The 18,728-nt window shown below is 49.8% G+C and overlaps 1 protein-coding gene across 1 annotated transcript in view; it reads right to left on the bottom strand.

Moving 5' to 3' along the window:
- The window catches only part of JAKMIP1 (janus kinase and microtubule interacting protein 1), a 128,412-nt gene that overhangs the window by 34,368 nt on the left and 75,316 nt on the right, over positions 1-18,728 (bottom strand). Inside the window, exons 6-9 of the mRNA XM_040237305.1 lie at positions 16,315-16,461; positions 15,264-15,404; positions 13,535-13,594; positions 92-220 (exon numbers count right to left, since the gene is read on the bottom strand). Of these exons, the coding sequence (XP_040093239.1) occupies positions 92-220; positions 13,535-13,594; positions 15,264-15,404; positions 16,315-16,461 (477 nt within the window). The remainder of the gene's footprint in view (positions 1-91; positions 221-13,534; positions 13,595-15,263; positions 15,405-16,314; positions 16,462-18,728) is intronic.

Genomic DNA, 18,728 nt, shown 5'->3' with positions numbered 1-18,728 from the left:
GGTTCGTCTCACAGGGAGGGAGCGCGGCTACAGAGGCCAGGTGAGGCGCGAGGCACCCCCTTACAAGCACCCGGGGGTGAGGCCTGCTTACATCGTCCAAGTCCTCCTCGGGGGTGGCCGGAGCCCTGTCCGTCCTATCCGTGTTGCAGGACGTCTCTGACAGCGTTTCCGAGTCCACAGACTCCTCGTCAAATCCAAAAAATGTCTCCACAACATGCTTCTGTGAAAGGCAATTTGCACAGCATGAGAGAGGGACTCAAGAGTCGCCTCGATACCCCCACCCCGTTGTCCGTGGGCAGAGGGGCAACAGTGCGCATCAGGGCCACTGGGGCATCCCAGGAGAGGGGAGGTGGGGGGGGTATGACTGCTGAGGGGGAAGGAGGAGGCCAGAGGTGGTCAGAGGGTGGAGGGTGGCCGCAGAGGGTGCTGGCCCGGCCCTGGCTCCAGGCTCACGAGCTGATGACCTTTTGCAAGGGAGCCACATAGCCTGTCTGAGAGCCAGCTTCCCTCTCCATCAGAGGGACATAGGACCCCCACCTCACCCCTGAGCACAAAGTGAGGTCACTGAGCAATGTGCTCAGCGTGGTAACACATGGTGAGTAGCATCCTTGCTATACTGAGTCGGGGAGGGGAGAGTGGGGGCAGGCCATGTTCGATGTCGGGCTCTAGGTCAGACACGGAATGGTGAAAGGGGCAGAGTGTCCACAGGTGGACCTGGGGTTCTGACTGGCTGGGCAAGTTGGGGGGCAGAGGGCCCAGGTCCTCACCAGATGTGCCCCAAGAGGCAATTTTAGTTTAACAAGCACACTTACAAAATTAGAAGGAATGGCCTAATGGACCCATATACACCCAGTACTCAGATTCAGAGGCAGTTTTGAGGCTCTGTGTGCTGGGCTTCCAGCTACCCTGTCCAACACTCTCCACCCCAAATATCACAAGAGATGGGGCTTCATTCACTCACTTATTCATTCATTCCTTAAGTGAACACCTGACTGAGTGCCTTCTATGGGTCAGATCCTGGGTGGGGCCTGGGGGGCTGCAACCGATCAAAACCAGGCCTGGTCCCTGCCCCAAAGAGCTTTGGTCCCTTGGGACCTCAGACGCCAACTCACAATCACCAGATCAACATCCCTTGTCCTAGAAACACTGGCTTTCTCCCCCGCTTAAATAGCCCCTGAGAAGGATTTTTGTTTTTACAAATCAGTGGATGCTCTTGACCGTGAAGAAAGAACCATACCTAAATCAGAGCCAAGCTCCAGGCTCCCACTCGTTAATCTGAACCAGGTTCTCGCAGAGGTCCCTCCCCACCTGTCAACACACAGAGGCGCTCCACACATGCTCAGGCACCTCCCACTCTGTCAGAGCCAATGCTTGTGTACAAGCTCTTGGGTCCAGATGTCAGAAAAATGTGGCTGGTGCCACTAACAGGATTAGGAACTAATTCTGAACCAGGAAGCAAGGGGAAGGGAGGCTCCTTTGTCATCCTGTACAGTTTAGCATATCTCATGAGGCTTTGAGGGAGGCACCCGGCTACGGCTGTCACCCATGACGGCCTTGCATTTGGCATCTGTGTTTCTTCAAACTGCTTTTGCCTTATGCTTTTTGCTTATTTAGCACAGGTCGGGCACGTACTGCCCCCTGAACTCCCAGGTCACACGTCAGCCACCTCCTCGACAGTTCCAGGGAGGCTAGAGAACACTGACCTAACACTCCCGAACCTGCTGTCTCCATGTTCAGACTAACCTGTGTTCACCGCTGGCAGCTCCACCTCCACAGTTCCTCAGGCCAAAAACCAACCCCTTTCTCCACTCCATGCTCCACGCCTCTGAGAGAAACCCTGCTGGCTCGATCTTCAACCCACAATCGAACCCTCCATGAACCAGCACCTCCCTCCTGGTCCAAGCCACCATCACCTCTCGCTACTGGCCTTCCGGCTTCTGCCTTTGTTCCATAAACTGGTGGCCAGAGGGACTATTTTGTAACAAGAATCCTGTTGTGTTGGTCCTTTGTTCAAAGCCCGCGGGCCCTGCACTACGCTTAAGTGGAGGCCAACATCGACAGTGTGGTCCACAGGCCCTGCGCCTGCCCGCCTCTGCTCTGGCCTCATCCCCTCCTCACCACTGTGCTCCAGCCACACTGCCGAGCACACCTCCACCCCTTCCACATGCCTGCCTCAGGGCCTTTGCACCCAAGATGTTGTCCCCCAGAACCCACGTGACTCTCTCCTTCCCTTCCCTCCAGTTTTTGCACAAACATAACTTATCAAAAGACTTCCCTGACCACCACATCAAAGTCTTAACTAGCCTATCCCCACCCCCGCCTCTCTGTTCTTCTTCCTTTATTTTTCTCCATAATGCGCATCACTGCCTAACATAAGATACATTGTGCTGATGTCAAGGTCTGACACGCTCAAGAAATACTGGTTGCTCAATGAGTATTTGCAAAGAACTCAACAGTAAACAAATGTTCACCTACAAGTAGTTTTGGGTTTGCACGTGGTGTCCCTTCCTTTAGCTCCTGCAGCCAGCATCGGTGGGCAACCACCTGGCTGTGCACCCTAGGCGAGTCCATCAGGTAGGAACATGAGTCCCTACTAGACTCCGTCAACGTCAAATGCAGTCCTCTCTGAGTGGAGATTGGAGGAGACAGTTCTATGCTCAAAGGCGCACTCCCAGCCCCCCGGGTTGAGAAATCCCCCCTGAGTTTGTGTCAATGATGCTCCAGACGCCACACCTCCAGGGAGCCGTGGCCATGACCTTCGACGGTGGACACATTCATAGAACTCAGTTCCTCTGCACACACGCGGTTCACCTGAGCCCCAGGCTCCTTGTTTTTCTGGGAAGCCGCTCAGCTGACCTTACTTCTTGTAAACACTGCTGATTGCAAGGCCTCCAGGGACAGGCCCATTGTGCTGATCAGCAGTGAGCAGTGACGCAGCGAGGGCCCTGCCCGGCACATGGATGCAGCCCCAGGAAACAGTAAGCCTCATAGTCTCCACACAGCCAAGACATGAGGCCAGGCGGCGGTCACCAACTGCAGGCATTGCAGACTATTCTAGGGGGGTGATGACTGAGTGCTCCATTACCTAGGGTGACCTGCTTTTTGAAACTTTGTGGGACTGAGAGTTAAATAATTGGGTGCGTGCTAAGTCACTTCAGCTGTGTCTGATTCTTTGTGATCCTAAGGACGGAAGCCCACCAGACTCCTTTGTCCATGCGGATTCTCCAGGCAAGAATACTGGAGTGGGTTGCCATGCCCTTCTCCAGGGGATCTTCCTGACCCAGGGATCAAACCCATGTCTCTTATGTCTTGTGCATTGGCAGGCGGGTTCTTTACCACTGGTGCCACCTGGGAATTACTGAGCCCTAAAACAGAGTATTGGGCTTCCCAGGTGGCTCAATGGTAAAGAATCCGCCTGCAGTGCAAGAGAAGCAGGAGATGTGAGTTTGATCAGTGGGCCAGGAAGACTCCCCTGGAGAGAAAATGGCAATCCACCACAGTATTCTTGCCTGGAAAATCCCATGGACAGAGGAGCCTAGCAAGCTACAGTCCATGGGGTTGCAAAAGAGTTGGATATGATTTAGTGACTAAACAATGACAAATAACAACGCAGGGTATTAACTACAGACGCTGTAGCTGTGCATTTAAAATTGACCTGCCTACACCCCAGTGGAGCACCTTGAAGTATCGTGTGGCTCCAGAGACAGAACCTGAGGAAGCATGCTGCAGAGAGGGAAGGAAGAAACAGCTGTGAAGATGGGATGAAACACACAAGGACATTCAAAGTATAATACAGAGAACTGACTTATGGGCACAGGAGGGGAAGGAGAGGGCGGAACAAATTGAGGAAGGAGCACTGACCGATATACACTGTCCTGTGTAAAGCAGACACTTAGTGGGCAGTTGCTGCAAAACACAGGGAGCCCAGCCTGACACTCTGTGATGACCTGGGGGGAGGGCTGGGAGGGGAGGGAGGCTCCAGAGGGAGGGGACATATATATCTAATTAGGACTGATCCATGTTGCTGTATGGCAGAAACCAACATAACACGGTAAAGCAACTTTCCTCTAATTAAAAAATAAAAAATATATAATCCCATAACCACAAAGGAGACAAATTCCAAGGCAGCGGGGAGGTCACCACAAGTCACCCCCACCTTGTGTGACATATGGGTTGGGTTGGTTTGTTTCCCAGTAGTTTTTTTTTTTTAATTGATTGTATTATATGGGAAGCCAAAATGCACCACATAAATTTATGCCTTTATTAATAAAAAAACAAGCTTTAAAAATAAAAAAAGACATCTTAATGTTTCAAGTGAAAATCTGGTGGCTGTCTTCTTTGGAGACCAAGCAACCCTGCCTTCCACTGCATGTTCATATACATGAAATTACATACAAGACTCCAAGGAATGAAGGGAAAATCACCTGGAAATACTGTTTCTCAAACCCTCGCTTCATAATGGGGTTTTTAAAGAAAGTCAAGCACAATAGGAACTGTCGATTTTTTGGAGCCTCCATCATTCAAAAATTCCCTGGGAAATTTCTAAGGAAAAAATAACCTCAGGAGCATAAGATTTCCATCTTTGCTCACTCCAAATGCACCTTCTATGGAAAAGGGCCCACCTCTCCGGACTTCTGTTTTCTTTGCCACCAAAGCCTTGCCTTGCTGACATCTTTCTATAAACCAACCCAAACGCTTGAAATGCAGTTTGGGCAACTATGACTGGAAAATAAACATTCCTTCTCCATTGATATGCTGAACATAGAGAGGTGCTCATTATTAGCAGATCACGTGAACAGAGAGGGAAAAGGGAGGCACCCCCTCAAATAAACAACCCCTAGGCTGAGCCCGGCTTCTCACGGCCTCTTCTCTCCTCGTCCATGTCATTCCCAATAATCCCGGGCACAGGAAGGAGCTTTCCAATCACAGCCGCTGATAGTCACACGACCGCAACTGACCCTCAAAGCTGGCCACTTACCTTCATGCTTGTAGGTCATCTCCTGGCAGCCAGAAAAGTACAGACACACCAGGGTGCAGAGACAGAGGAAAAAGGAGAAATACAGCACGAAGAGGACGTACTCCATGGTGGGGCTCGGGGGCGGGGGAGAGTCTGGGACCCGCTAGCCTGTGTGCGTCAGGGGAGCTGGAAGCCACATCACTGCCACCAGATTCCAGACCTCTCTCGAGTCCTGGGAGGAAGCACCGATTCTTCTGCAGAGCACTCTCGTTTCCTCGACCACACTAGGTCCACTGCCTTCCTTCTCCACTGCACCGTTCTGAGAACAACCAGGATGCTCCAGAAGGTGTGCCTTTATCAAAAGGGATGCCGGCTCTGGGGCAGATCGTGGGCTGAGAGGAGCCAGTTTCCAGGGACGGGGCCTGGGTGAATCAGTCACAGCAGACAGCCTTCAGGCTGGCTGATTCTCTGGGGGCTTTCCTCCCAGCACGGGGCTCCCGGAGTCTCCCTGTTGTCAGGGCCCCTGGGAACAGCCCTAGCAACCGTGATGCTGCGAGAGCCTTCTTCAGGACCAGATCACAAAACAGGGAGGTGCCTCCTGCCTTGTGTGCTTAGGAAATTTCTCTGTTCATCCCCTCACCCTGTGCGTGACCCAGACTAGCTGAACTCATGGGTTCTTAGCAATTCTTCCATAAGCATCTGTTTTACCATTTATATGAACCAAAGCAAACCACCATCCAATAGAAAAATGGCAACCAGAGTGGTTCTCAGTTCCCACACCCATGTAGCACCTATGAGGGCACCTTCTTGCAGAAGCTTCTCTAGCCACAAGATAAAATGTAAAAACCCTCCTAGAGGGAAAAAAAGGGTAGATTTCACCATTAAAAAGTAAACCTTTTTATTTGAAAGGTATTAAAGCAACCCTGGAGGAGGGCATGGCAACCCACTCTAGTAATCTTGCCTGGAGAATCCCCATGGACAGAGGAGCCTGTCGCAAAGAGTCAGACACAACGGAGCACCTAAGCACAAAGAAACATTAAGAGGCAAAGAATAATTCACAAAAATGTGTGCTAAGATGCTTCAGTCATGTCCGACTCTTTACAACCCCATGGACTACAGCCTGCCAGGTTCCTCTGTCCATGGGGTTCTCCAGGCAAGTATACTGGAGTGGGCTGCCATGCCCTCCTCCAGGGAATATTCTCAACCCAGGGACTGATCGAACCCAAGTCTCTTAGTTTCCTGCACTGATAGGCAGGTTGTTTACCACTAGCACCACTGTGGAAGCCCCAGTTCACAGGAGAAAAAAATATGTATATCCAAGTTTATATATATTTCCACTTCAATAATGTTTGACCCTTTCAAAGTAGCCATGATATGAGCTATGTAACCAGGTCACACTATGCAATTTAGTGCTAAGTCTTTAAGTTGTCTTTCCAAATGAGGTGCCACCAGAGTTGGGACTGGGTCAGGAATGGACCAGCGACCAGGCTGAACCAAGGCGCACCAGTCCTGGTACTTTTGCTGGAACCACTGAGGAGAGATATCCTCTGACCACAAAGGTTGGTTGTCAGGTATAATGCCAGCCTGAAGCTGCTAAAGCTGTTTGGGCCACCACATGGGAGAGTCTGCTTGAGAAAGAGGCCAGTCCAGAGGAAAGCACACTTGAAAGATGAAGATGAACAAGCCCTTGATAATTGCACGTGAGCATCTGGATCCAGCCGTACCTGAAACTGGACCTCTAGACTTCTCAGTTACATAAATTCATTTACTTGCTTAAACGAGTTTGAATTTTTGACACTACCAATAGAAAAAAAAAATCTCGGCTAATGGGGAGGAGGGAGATAATCCTAGAAGTCAAGCCATCTGCAAACTGTTGAGTTCTGCAACAAGCCTAAAGACTTGATTTCTCTCTAAGCTGCTCTGCACTTGGACCCTCAAGAAAAACCAAAGACAGCCTCTGCCTGGCAGAAGGATTCTTGGCTCTGCGGAAACCATGACACATGTACAGTGGGCTGTCTCCTGGATCTACTTAGACCCACTTTGCCAGAAATTCCTCAAGAGTGAAAATTCCTCTGTACCCATCACCTGATGCTCTGTTATGCTCAAGGCAACAAGATGCACGAGGACAATGGTGAGAGGGATAGGGGGATCGGAGAGGCTGAGAGCTGTTCTTCTTTCGCTGGACATGAGCTGCCACAGGGTCGGGGCAGGAGGTGAGCAGGACCAGGTCAAGGGCTCAGCCAAAGAGCTCTAGCTTCATCTCCTAAGAAACAGAGAACCAGTGGAGGGTTTTTTAAAGGAAGAAGGTGGCAGCGTAAGACCTGTGCCTTAAAAAGACAGTTCTGGTGGGAGGAAGATGCTGGAAGCAGAGGAGCAGCCAGAGAGCTGTAGCAATTGTCCCAGAACAGCAGATGAGGACCCAAAGGAAGGAGGTGGAGACAGATGAAGAAGCAAGGGCCTGGAGGGTAGGGTCTGGAATCAGGGAGCCTTTGCCTCAAGCCCCTCCACACTGGATCTAGGGTCCCCTCCTAACTCCAGGCAGGGGGCCAGGAGCTGCAGACCTGCCTTCTAGCCCAGTCCTCTCTGGAAACTGAGTCTCACCCCCAGGCTCACTCCTGGTGTTGGGGTATCCTGTCCTGCTAGAATATGTTGCTTAAGACCACCATTACTTCCTGTCTATTCCAAAGTCTTTGGAAGTGATCTGGAAGTCCCCATGGGCATTGCTGTGCTAGATGAGGTGCCCTAGGCAGGTGAAATGGCCAAATCAGGCTCTTAGCTCTGCTCTCCCTCTCTCCATTGCCCACCGACCTGCGATGTTGCCCCAGGTAGGACAGTACAGACTGCGTGTGCGGCTGAGCCACTCAGCTGCCTGAGTGTGGCCCTGCATCTTCAAAACTGTGCCCGTGTTCCATCTCCAGGGCCCCAATCGTTTCCCAAGTCCTTTACCAAAGGGCCCACAAAACCCAGCAGGCAGCCCTTGGAGCAGCTCCCGGGGGGGCTTCACATGCTTCTGATGTGAAGCTTAGCCACCTGCCTGGCCTTTGAGGAGGGAACAAGATGATGGGCTGCTGCCCAGGCTGGAAGGGCCAAGCCCTCATCCCTTCCAGGGACCGAAACACGGAGCGAAAGCCCTTGGCTGCCTGCTGCTTGGAGGGGATCCCTGGCAAGACTGCAAGGATGAACAGTCTCTTTAGTCCATGCGATCGAATCCCACAGTGCGAGCCGGGCGCCGTGCTAAGGGCAGCTCATAACCCAGCAAACGAGGCAAGAGCCAGCCCTCCCCACGCTGAAAGGCTGATGACGGAGCCATAGGGGAAAGGCGGTCCGGGAACAAAGTCAAGTGGAAATGACCAGAGAGGGAAAAAAGGGTTTCTTTGGCTACTTAAAAATGGAGAAAGCGTGCACGTGACGGAAAGCACTCAGGTGTGTGGCCAGGCTAAGGCATGGCACCCCGGCTTATGTCCCAGGGCAGCTTCGATGCCCGAGTTCTTCCTCCCACAAGCCTCAGGGCGCAAGGTCAAGTTTGGATAGGTTTCAGGTGTACTGTCAAGAGTGAATGCAGGAGCCGTGGACCAGGAATGACCTGTGAGAAGATCCCCAGGGGTGATCTGCGTCCTGGTGACAGCAGATGCCTGGTCCATTCGGAAGAGGGGACCACAGACCTGATGCTTGGATCCCAGGAAGGGCCTACTCTCCGGTGGGGCTTTGATGTTTCCCAGCCTCCCTCAAAGGATGGGGATGTCACCTCACTGCTACCTGAGACTACCTCTCTCTTTTTAAAAATGCAGTAGTAGTAGTATTAGTCGCTCAGTCGTGTCTGACTCTTTGCGACCCTGTAGACTGTAGTGCACCAGGCTCCTCTGTCCATGGGATTCTCCAGGCAAGAGTACTGGAGTGGGTTGCCATTTCCTTCTCCAGGGGATCTTCCTGACCCAGAGATCTAACCCAGGTCTCCTACGTTGCAGGCAAATTCTTTACCGTCTAAGCTATAGGGAAGCCCCCTCTTTTAAAAATGGGGGCCATGAATTAGAGGGGGGCTGGAGGGTGAGGCAGGGCAACACATCTAACCCTCCATGCAGGGCCTGCATCTAACAGGCCCTCCAAAGGAAAGCTACTCATTTAACGTGAAGGGAGAAAGAAAAAGGATAATATAATTTACTGATTCCTGTCTACTCTTCAGGCCTGAGCCAGATGCTCCATTTGATCCCATAGATATGATGCGAGTTGTAAGAACCAGGAAACTGAGGTTCTCAGAGTTTAAGGCTACACAGCTAGGAGCTGGCCTGACTCCCTGCTGCTCCAGGCTATGGTTCCTGAGCCTAATCCAAGATCTCAGCTCTACTTTCAAGGCAAGTGAGCAAACTGTACTCACTGTAGCCATTCTTTATGGGCCCAGCTCTCTCCTAAGAAACATCTCTCCCTTGCTAGGCTGCACGTTCCAATGGCTGACCCACTACCTCCTGCCACTTCAGGGCAGGGGCTCTGTTTCCACTTAGGTCCTGATCACACCTTCCACAGAGTGAGCCCTGAACCCTGGACAGGGCCCAAGTAACCACTTAGGGTCCTTCTCCTGCAACCCCCACCCAGGGCTGAAAAATCAACAGCAGGGTCCCCAGGCAGGGACAGCCAACACCAGTCTTGTCCCCAGGAGCCCAGTGAGACAGGTTGGGAGCCACTGGGGCCATGCTGGCCCCCCCAGAAGATGACTGCTGTGCCCTCAGGGCATCTACAGCAGCTGGGCTGTGGTGTGGAAACGGGGGAGCCCCTTTGCAGGGAACTACAGAGTCCAAGGAGGCTTGCAACAGCTGGAGAGCAGGGACAGAAAGTTCTGAAAGCTTCGGTGTATTCACCGAGACACTCTGTCACGTAAAGACCCAGACAAAGTGATAAAGTGCGTGTATGCATGAGGGACAGAGTGCAATGAAGATTATTTAAGGAGAGAAAAGAAAGTACTGATCCCTGCGACATGTGGGAAAGAAGGAAGGGAAGCTGCCTAGGCCTGAGGGGCAAGCCCTGGGGACTAAAAACCTGCCCAGGTCCCTGATAAATCCACACATTCATCCCGTCCAGCGCTGGACTAGCTAGGATTAAGCAGGAGCATAAAGGAAACAGCTCTACATTGAATCCTGAGAAAAAGGAAAATACTGGTGGATCACAGTAAGTGGGAAAGACCCCAAGCCAGGTCAGGCAATTTCCCTAGAGGTTCCAAGACTCTGCCTTCTAGTGGCGTCAAACTCTCGTAATTACAGTGACCAAACCTCCGCATCCTGGAATGATCCAGTGTTAGGTAAATGCGTTTTTTCCAGTAAGAGCAATCTATTTATTCAGTCAACAACTATTTAGGGACACCCACTCTGTGCCAGGCAATGACCAGGACACAGCTCCTGCCCCCCTTGCCTGCAGTACATGCAAGCCTAGCAAATTCTAAGTCCAGTCGAGGCCTTTGTAAAGTTCTCTTCCCATAGACACATTCAGAAACAGGAAAGGGGGAAACAATCTCTTGTTCTGGATATTCTGACATTTGGAAAATAGAGTCATGGGACAAAACTGGGTTTCCTGAAACCCTTTCTGGGGTATATGAGGGCACCACACAGCCAGTTCATGCAACAAACTGAATTCCTTTAGATGGTTGCTTTTTAAATATGTCTTGTAGTGAAAATGCCCATCATGTACATTACTGACAACTGGGCAAAATGACACAACACTTCTGTAGAGCAGACAGAAGGGTGAATGTTCTTGATTGAAGCCTTCACACCCTCTGACCCACATGCAGGCTTCTGGGAATCTATCCACGGGAACTATCCAGACTATGGACACAGGTTACTGGACAAAAGGAGTTCACTGTGGTTACATTTACAGAAGCGGGGAGTCCAAGAAGACGGAAAGGGTGGTCACTCAATGAAAGGTTCAACACTCAGGGAACCTAGCAGAACTGGCTGGTGAAGAGCAGTCTGCTAAGCATAGACACATTTACTGCAGCGTTATTCACAACCGGGAGGAGCTGGAAGCAGACACACCTGGTGGACACAGAACGTTAAACAAATTTATGGCCCATCCACTCAACAGATTATGTAGTCTTGAAAATTCATATTTATGATGACAGCACCATAACATGGAAAAATGCTTTATAGTATAATGGTAAGGAAAAACTCAGGGTGCAAAAATGTATTCTACAATTACAGCTACATTATCTAAAAAATTTGAAGCAGAACAAGGATGGGGGGAGGAGATTGCATTAAAATGCCAACACTGATTGCACTGGGGAGGCACTGCCATGATGGACCACTATGATCCAGATAGTCTATACTGTGGCTATACTACTTCCATAATAAAAATATGTATTTAAATATAACCCAGTTCTGCTGAACCGCTTCCCATTTCTGAGAGTCTAATGTCAGTGCATAGAAAGTTGTACCTCGTTCAACCTGACTTGGTGGCATAAGCTTGGGCCTTGGAGCCCCAGACTTGAGTTTAAATGTCAGTCTGTTACTTTTCCTCTTTGACTCATTTTTATATTTTATACCTATATACTTCCTGAATTTTAAAATTAAAAAAAATAACACCAACCTCACAGGGTTGCTATGACGATTAAATGAGATGCTATAAGTAAACATTTATCCAAATGTACAAGTTTGGTTCAAGATATATTTTCTTTGGCCCACAGAGTGTACTATAAACAATTTGCACCAACATTCACAAGGATCTCCCTGGTGGCTCAGACGGTAAAGCGTCTGCCTGCCATGTGGGAGACCCGGGTTCGATCCCTGGGTTGGGAAGATCCGCTGAAGAAGGAAATGGCAACCCACTCCAGTAATCTTGCCTGGAAAATTCCATGGACTGAGGAGCCTGGTGGGCTACAGTCCATGGGGTTGCAAAGAGTCGGACACGACTGAGCGACTTCACTTTCACCAACATTCACAATCCTGAGATTTTACATAAAAGTGTTATCGGTTGAACTGAGCCCCCTGACCCCAAAAGGTTATATTAAGGCCCTAACCCCCCAGTACTTCAGAGTGTGACCTCACTTGGAAATAGAATCATTGCAATAATCAGTTAAAATGAGGGCACACTGGATTGGGGTGGACCCCTAATCCAATGTGATTAATGTCCTTATGAGAAGATGGCTACGCAAAGACAGAGAAACACAGGGAAAACAGCACAGGACAACAGAAGCAGAGACTGAAGCTGTGCAGCTTTAAGACAAGGAACAGAGAGGGCTGGACAGGGAAGCCCGGCGTGCTGCAGTCCATGCAGTCGCAAAGAGTCGGACACAGTTGAGTGACCGAACTGAACTGAACTGAAAACAAGGAAAGTCCTGTCAAATAATACCAATTTTCCAGTAAGTCACCAGAAGCGAAGAAGGATTTCCCTAAAGGTTGGGATCATGCTGCCAACACCTTGATTTTAGACTTCTAGACTCCAAAACCTTGAGCTAATACATTTCTGTTCTTCTAAGACACCCAGTTTGTGGTACCTTGTTACAGCAGTCCTAGGAAACCAATGCAGAGATTTCCACGTCTCTTGAATGACTGAATTATCTGGCACCACCTGGCTCACTTTCCTACAGCAGCTGATATTCTGGACCCAGTTTTTCACAGTCACCACCACTCCCTATTGTCCCACTGACACCAAAGCCATATATCCGTGGTCATTCAGTAAGACATCTGCATGGCTGTTTTCTTTATAGATGAGAAATATTTCTATATAGCCATATCTCTACCAAAAGATAAACCAGGAGGGGCATCTGGTTTAATAAGAAGATGACCAGGCCCACATCTTCATGGAAGTGAAAAATGTTTCCAGGTGTTAATGCAAACTAAGGCCTTTTAAAAAATAGCAATTTGCAGGACTTCTTTAACAGTTCAAAGGTTAAGACTTCACCTTCCAATGCAGGAGTGTAGGTTCTATACCTGGTCTGGGAACTAAGATACCACAGGCCCCCTTGTCAAAAAACCAGAACATAAAACAGAAGCTATAGTGTAATAAATTCAATAAAGACTTAAGAAATGGTCCACATCAAAACAAATCTTTAAAAAAATATATACCAATTTGCTCTTTTACTTTCCAGCTTGGTCCCTGTGGGCATCTGAGTTTTCTAAGACTGCCTCTGCTCACCTCACTGGACATTTGGACAATGTCTCTATAAAAAGGGCAAAACCACATTTTCCAGGAAGAATGCATTCTGCATCATTCCAAAAAAGCCTGAAGCCCCTGATTCTTCAAAACAGGATATATAGATGTTATAAACCAACACCAGGTATCCTTTAAATCCTTCAAAAGGTCTAAGTATTTATGTTTTTAATTTTGGGCGCACATCCCCAGAGGCCTAAATACAGGATACGTCTGTAAATTTTCCATGAATAAATGACAGTAACCAGGTCCATGGCCTAGTTATTTATGTTGCTTTGAGAAGTAGCTATAACAGGTTTTTCCGCATCAAACATGCAGAGATGTGAGGGTGCCTGCCTTCAGGGCCGCTCTATGGGTTGCTCGCTCCCCTCCCCCATCCCTGGACCACCCGCCCTGCAGATCCTGGCATGGAGCCAGAGCAGGGCAGCTGTGCCACCGCTGGCTCACCTTGGGTGGCTTCAGGCCCTTCCCGCGATGTCTTCTGGACCGCAAGAGCCGTTCTCTCTCCTAGAAGGAAACACAACCGTTTGCATCTTCAGCCAGTCTTCACATCACGCCCAACAACCCACTGGCTCCAAGAGGGCGTAACTCACCAAGTTGTTGTGCCTACCTGTCTGCACAGGGCCTGGGTCGGCCCAGATTCTGAGCGCCCAAGGCACGGCAGCTTCTCAGAACTGACAGCTACAGAGCCACACTGTGAATTGGACTTGGACCCTCCCAGAAAAAAAAAAATGCCAAGCTTGGCTAGTACTGTAAAACTCCACCCTGGCTGCTTCGGGGGCTGGAAGCTATAAAACTTCAGGTGGTGTTGACTAGTTACCTACTGTCAGTGACCCCAACAGAAAATAAATAATCTTGTGGCTTCAATCTCACACAGAGTTGCAGCCAAATCCCCATGGGGCCTCCTCCTGGCCAGATGACACACACCTCATTTCTCTGATTCTCAGCTTCTTCCTTTGCTATAAGTGCTAGAACCTGCCCTGCAAGAGACTGTGCTTACCTGTGGCTTCTGTCAGTAGAAATGGCACCTACAGGGGTAATGGCAGGAGTAGCAGCATTCTGCCCCAGAGGAAACCAGCAAATGCTCTCCTTCCTGATTATCTCATTTCTGATAGGATGTTCCTATCCTCTTTGGCTGTCAGGAAACCCAGAGACAAATACTGTGCCTGGCAACAACACTTATGGTCCACCCATGCATCCCTCCTGATCTTGACTGACGCTGCCATCTTTATTTTCTCTCGTCTTATCTGTTTATTCCTCTTTCGACCCTGTCATCATTTCGTTGGGTGTGTTTTTTTCACCTTATGTGGCATAAAGGCTTTTATGTGTAATGAAGCAAAGATGAATGGAAGGTTGAGTGAATAAATGGGTGGGGGATAAAGGCAGGATGGAGAGAGGAAGGAATGGATGGGAGAAGGGGAGGATGGGAAGGCGGATAGAAGGAGGGGAGGGAATATAGACGGGTGAGTGGAAGGAGGGAGCAGAGATGGAGAGACAGGCAAGCAAAGTGAACTGGACAACTTACAGTCAAAGCCTTTTCTAGAGCTTTGCTCACTGGCTTTTCTATTTTTTGAAGTACTCTTTGCTTCTAAGATGCAACTAAAGCTCACTATAGATGCTCCCTTCATGGTCCCTAAGCTCCTTCCACAGAGAGCAGCAGAACTCTCTGGATGTCACACTCAACCTCCTTAAGACATACTCACCCTCCCCACTCCTTGATCTTACAAACACACACACACACGTTCTTAGCAAGTCCTTCAAATTCTGGTCTGATTATAAGGTTCTGGTTTTCAAGTTCACAGTCTGCAATAATAGGCTAAAAAAACACATCAGACTTCTCCAGGACAGATCGATCACACCCACTCTATAAAGGCCAGAGACTCTTTTCAAAAGAGGCTGATGCTGCTTCTTAATGGCAGCAAACTCGGCATAAGGGCTGAGCAAAAAGAGTAACCATGGAAACCGCTTCCAGATACCGGGTGATGTTGTGTAAAGCAAGTAGAGGCTGCTTCGTGGAAGAATGGAGCAGGAAGGCCCCATCACCAGGAGGAGCTCCGTGAGACGTTCCCCTGCCCCCCTGTGCCCCCACATTGCTTGCAGCCCTGATGCCATTCTGGAGGACCATGTCTCCTGGCACCCCACGGAGGGCTTGGCACTGGTGTAGGCGCAGACATACCAGTGAGAGGTCGTCAATGACGTGCTGCTGCTCCAGCACCTGCAGCCTCAGGAACTCGATCTCCTGCTCGTCCCGTGTCAGACTGAGGTCGTTCAAGGAAGTGTGCCTCTTCAGGGACGCCTGGGCTGACAGTTTCTCTTTCTGCAGCCAAGGGAAGAGAGGACACTGCAGGGCTGCTCGTCCACAACCCTTGTCAGGGACCCACCATGTGTCAGGGCACGGAGTGTGGGCTTGGAGATATGGGATGGAAAGATGGAGGGAGGGATGACTGCTCCCTGGTCCCCACTCAGGAGGAGTGGACAGCTGCAGACCAGAGCCAGGCTCGAGGCAGGGCTGACTGTGCCCACTGCCGACAGGAAGGGCTAGCAGGCAACGGGGTGGGAGAGGTGGACGTCTGCCCTGAGCCTAGAAAGCTTGGGTGCTGGGGGAAGAGAGCGTGCCACGTGGTAACAATGCACACTCACACCTGGACCTTCCAGGGAACAGGGAGAAGGGTGTTCTGTCTCCTGGAGCCTCAGTCTTCTCAGCTGTACAATAGGCATGCTTGAGGCTACTTTGGACAATGAAACTCAGAGTATTCCTTAAACCATCAGCTGCAAGACACCACTCTGACCACAAAGACCAATCATTCTTGCTGGACCAAATGAAAGGCCCTGATTCAAAGCACTTGGAGCAAAACTGTAATTGTTGGTCTACTGAGCTGCCCCAATGTCCCAGGTCTTCTGTGAGAAGCTTCTGTGTCATCACTCCATCCTGTCGCTGACCCTACAGCACTGATGTTTTCAATCCCATCTCATGGATGAGAAAGAAGGCTGGGCCCAAGGACCCCAGGTGGAGATGGCAGAGCAGAGGTGCAAACCCGCTGTCAGGCCGCCTGGTACATGCTCCTTCGGGCACAGGTGCCCACAGCGCTGTGAATTCTGGGGAACAGAGGCAGGAGGGATGGGGTGGGGCTGGGGGCGGGTGGGAGATGGCCTGGGCAAACTTGGACTGCTCGGGTCAGGGGCTGGAAGAGCCCGGGCGAGACAAGGGCTCCGGGTCCGCGACTCACCATCTCCACGTTTTCCCGCGTGAGGTTCTTGATCTTCTCTTCCATCCTCTGGATGCTCTGCAGCAAGTCCTCATTCTTCTTGTTCATCCGCTTGTTCTTCTCCACCAGGGGCTTCAGCTGGACCTCCGTCTCGCGGGAGCGTTTCAGCTGCGATCAGACAGACACAGAGGGCAGCAGCCGTAAGACCCAGCTGTGGAGGCCAGCGGAGATGCCACCTGGCTGGAGCCGCCCCTGCGGGGACCACATCACCTACATGATGCAAACACCAGGAAGAGCCCCCAGATACCTGGCTTCCAGACACAGGCTCCCACCTGAGCCTCAGAAGGCCTTGGGCAAGGCAAGAGGAAGGGGTACAGCCCAACACGGAGACTCAGAGATCTGCCTCACGTCACCCTGCTGGCAAGTGGCCTGAGCTGCATCCACACTTCCCTTGCTGCTAAGTTGCGTCAGTCATGTCCGACTCTGTGCAACCCCATAGACTGCAGCCCATCAGGCTCCCCCATCCCTGGGATTTTCCAGGCAAGAACAGTGGAGTAGGTTGCCATTTCCTTCTCCAATCATGAAAGTGAAAAGTGAAAGGGAAGTCGCTCAGTCATGTCTGACTTAGCGACCTCAAGGACTGCAGCCTACCAGGCTCCTCCACCCATGGGATTTTCCAGGCAAGAGTACCGGAGTGGGGTGCCATTGCCTTCTCCACAAACTTCCCTTCAGTTCAGGTGCTCAGTCGTGTCCGACTCTTTGCGACCCCATGAATCGCAGCACGCCAGGCCTCCCTGTCCATCACCAACTCCCGGAGTTCACTCAGACTTGCGTCCATTGAGTCAGTGATGCCATTCAGCTATCTCATCCTCGGTCATCCCCTTCTCCTCCTGACCCCAATCCCTCCCAGCATCAGAGTCTTTTCCAATGAGTCAACTCTTCGCATGAGGTGGCCAAAGTACTGGAGTTTCAGCTTTAGTATCATTCCTTCCAAAGAAATCCCAGGGCTGATCTCCTTCAGAATGGACTGGTTGGATCTCCTTGCAGTCCAAGGAACTCTCAAGAGTCTTCTCCAACACCACAGTTCAAAAGCATCAATTCTTCGGAACTCAGCCTTCTTCACAGTCCAACTCTCACATCCATAGATGACCACAGGAAAAACCATAGCCTGGACTAGACGGACCTTAGTCGGCAAAGTAATGTCTCTGCTTTTGAATATGCTATCTAGGTTGATCATAACTTTTCTTCCAAGGAGTAAGCGTCTTTTAATTTCATGGCTGCAGTCACCATCTGAAGTGATTTTGGAGCCCAAAAAAATAAAGTCTGACACTGTTTCCACTGTTTCCCCATCTATTTGCCATGAAGTGATGGGACCAGATGCCATGATCTTCATTTTCTGAATCTTGAGCTTTAGGCCAACTTTTTCACTCTCCACTTTCACTTCCATCAAGAGGCTTTTTAGTTCCTCTTCACTTTCTGCCATAAGGGTGGTATCATCTGCATATCTGAGGTTATTGATATTTCTCCTAGCAATCTTGATTCCAGCTTGTGTTTCTTCCAGTCCAGCGTTTCTCATGATGTACTCTGCATATAAGTTAAATAAGCAGGGTGACAATATACAGTCTTGACGTACTCCTTTTCCTGTTTGGAACCAGTCTGTTGTTCCATGTCCAGTTCTAACTGTTGCTTCCTGACCTGCATACAGATTTCTCAAGAGGCAGGTCAGGTGGTCTGGTATTCCCATCTCTTTCAGAATTTTCCACAGTTTATTGTGATCCACACAGTCAAAGGCTTTGGTATAGTCAATAAAGTAGAAATAGATGTTTTTCTGGAACTCTCTTGCTTTTTCGATGATCCAGCGGATGTTGGCAATTTGATCTCTGGTTCCTCTGCCTTTTCTAAAACCAGCTTGAACATCAGGAAGTTCACAGTTCACGTATTGCTGAAGCCTGGCTTGGAGAATTTTGAGCATTACTTTTGGGAAAGACTAGAGATCTCTTCTAGAAAATTAGAGATACTAAGGGAACATTTCATGCAAAGATGGGCTCAATAAGGGACAGAAATGGTCTGGACTTAACAGAAGGAGAAGATATTAAGAAGAGGTGGCAAGAATACACAGAAGAACTGTACAAAAAAGATCTTCATGACCCAGATAATCATGATGGTGTGATCAGTAATCTAGAGCCAGACATCCTGGAATGTGAAGTCAAGTGGGCCTTGGAAAGCATCACTATGAACAAAGTTAGTGGAGGTGATAGAATTCCAGTTGAGCTGTTTCAAATCCTGAAAGATGATGCTGTGAAAGTGCTGCACTCAATATGCCAGCAAATTTGGAAAACTCAGCAGTGGCCACAAGACTGGAAAAGGTCAGTTTTCATTCCAATTCCAAAGAAAGGCAATGCCAAACAATGCTCAAACTACCGCACAATTGCACT

This window comes from Oryx dammah, unplaced genomic scaffold (genome assembly GCF_014754425.2).
Source record: "Oryx dammah isolate SB20612 unplaced genomic scaffold, SCBI_Odam_1.1 HiC_scaffold_3, whole genome shotgun sequence".
Classification (NCBI taxonomy): Eukaryota; Metazoa; Chordata; class Mammalia; order Artiodactyla; family Bovidae; genus Oryx; species Oryx dammah.
Note: the sequence above shows the minus strand (reverse complement) of the source record. Positions and strands in the feature narration are given on the sequence as shown.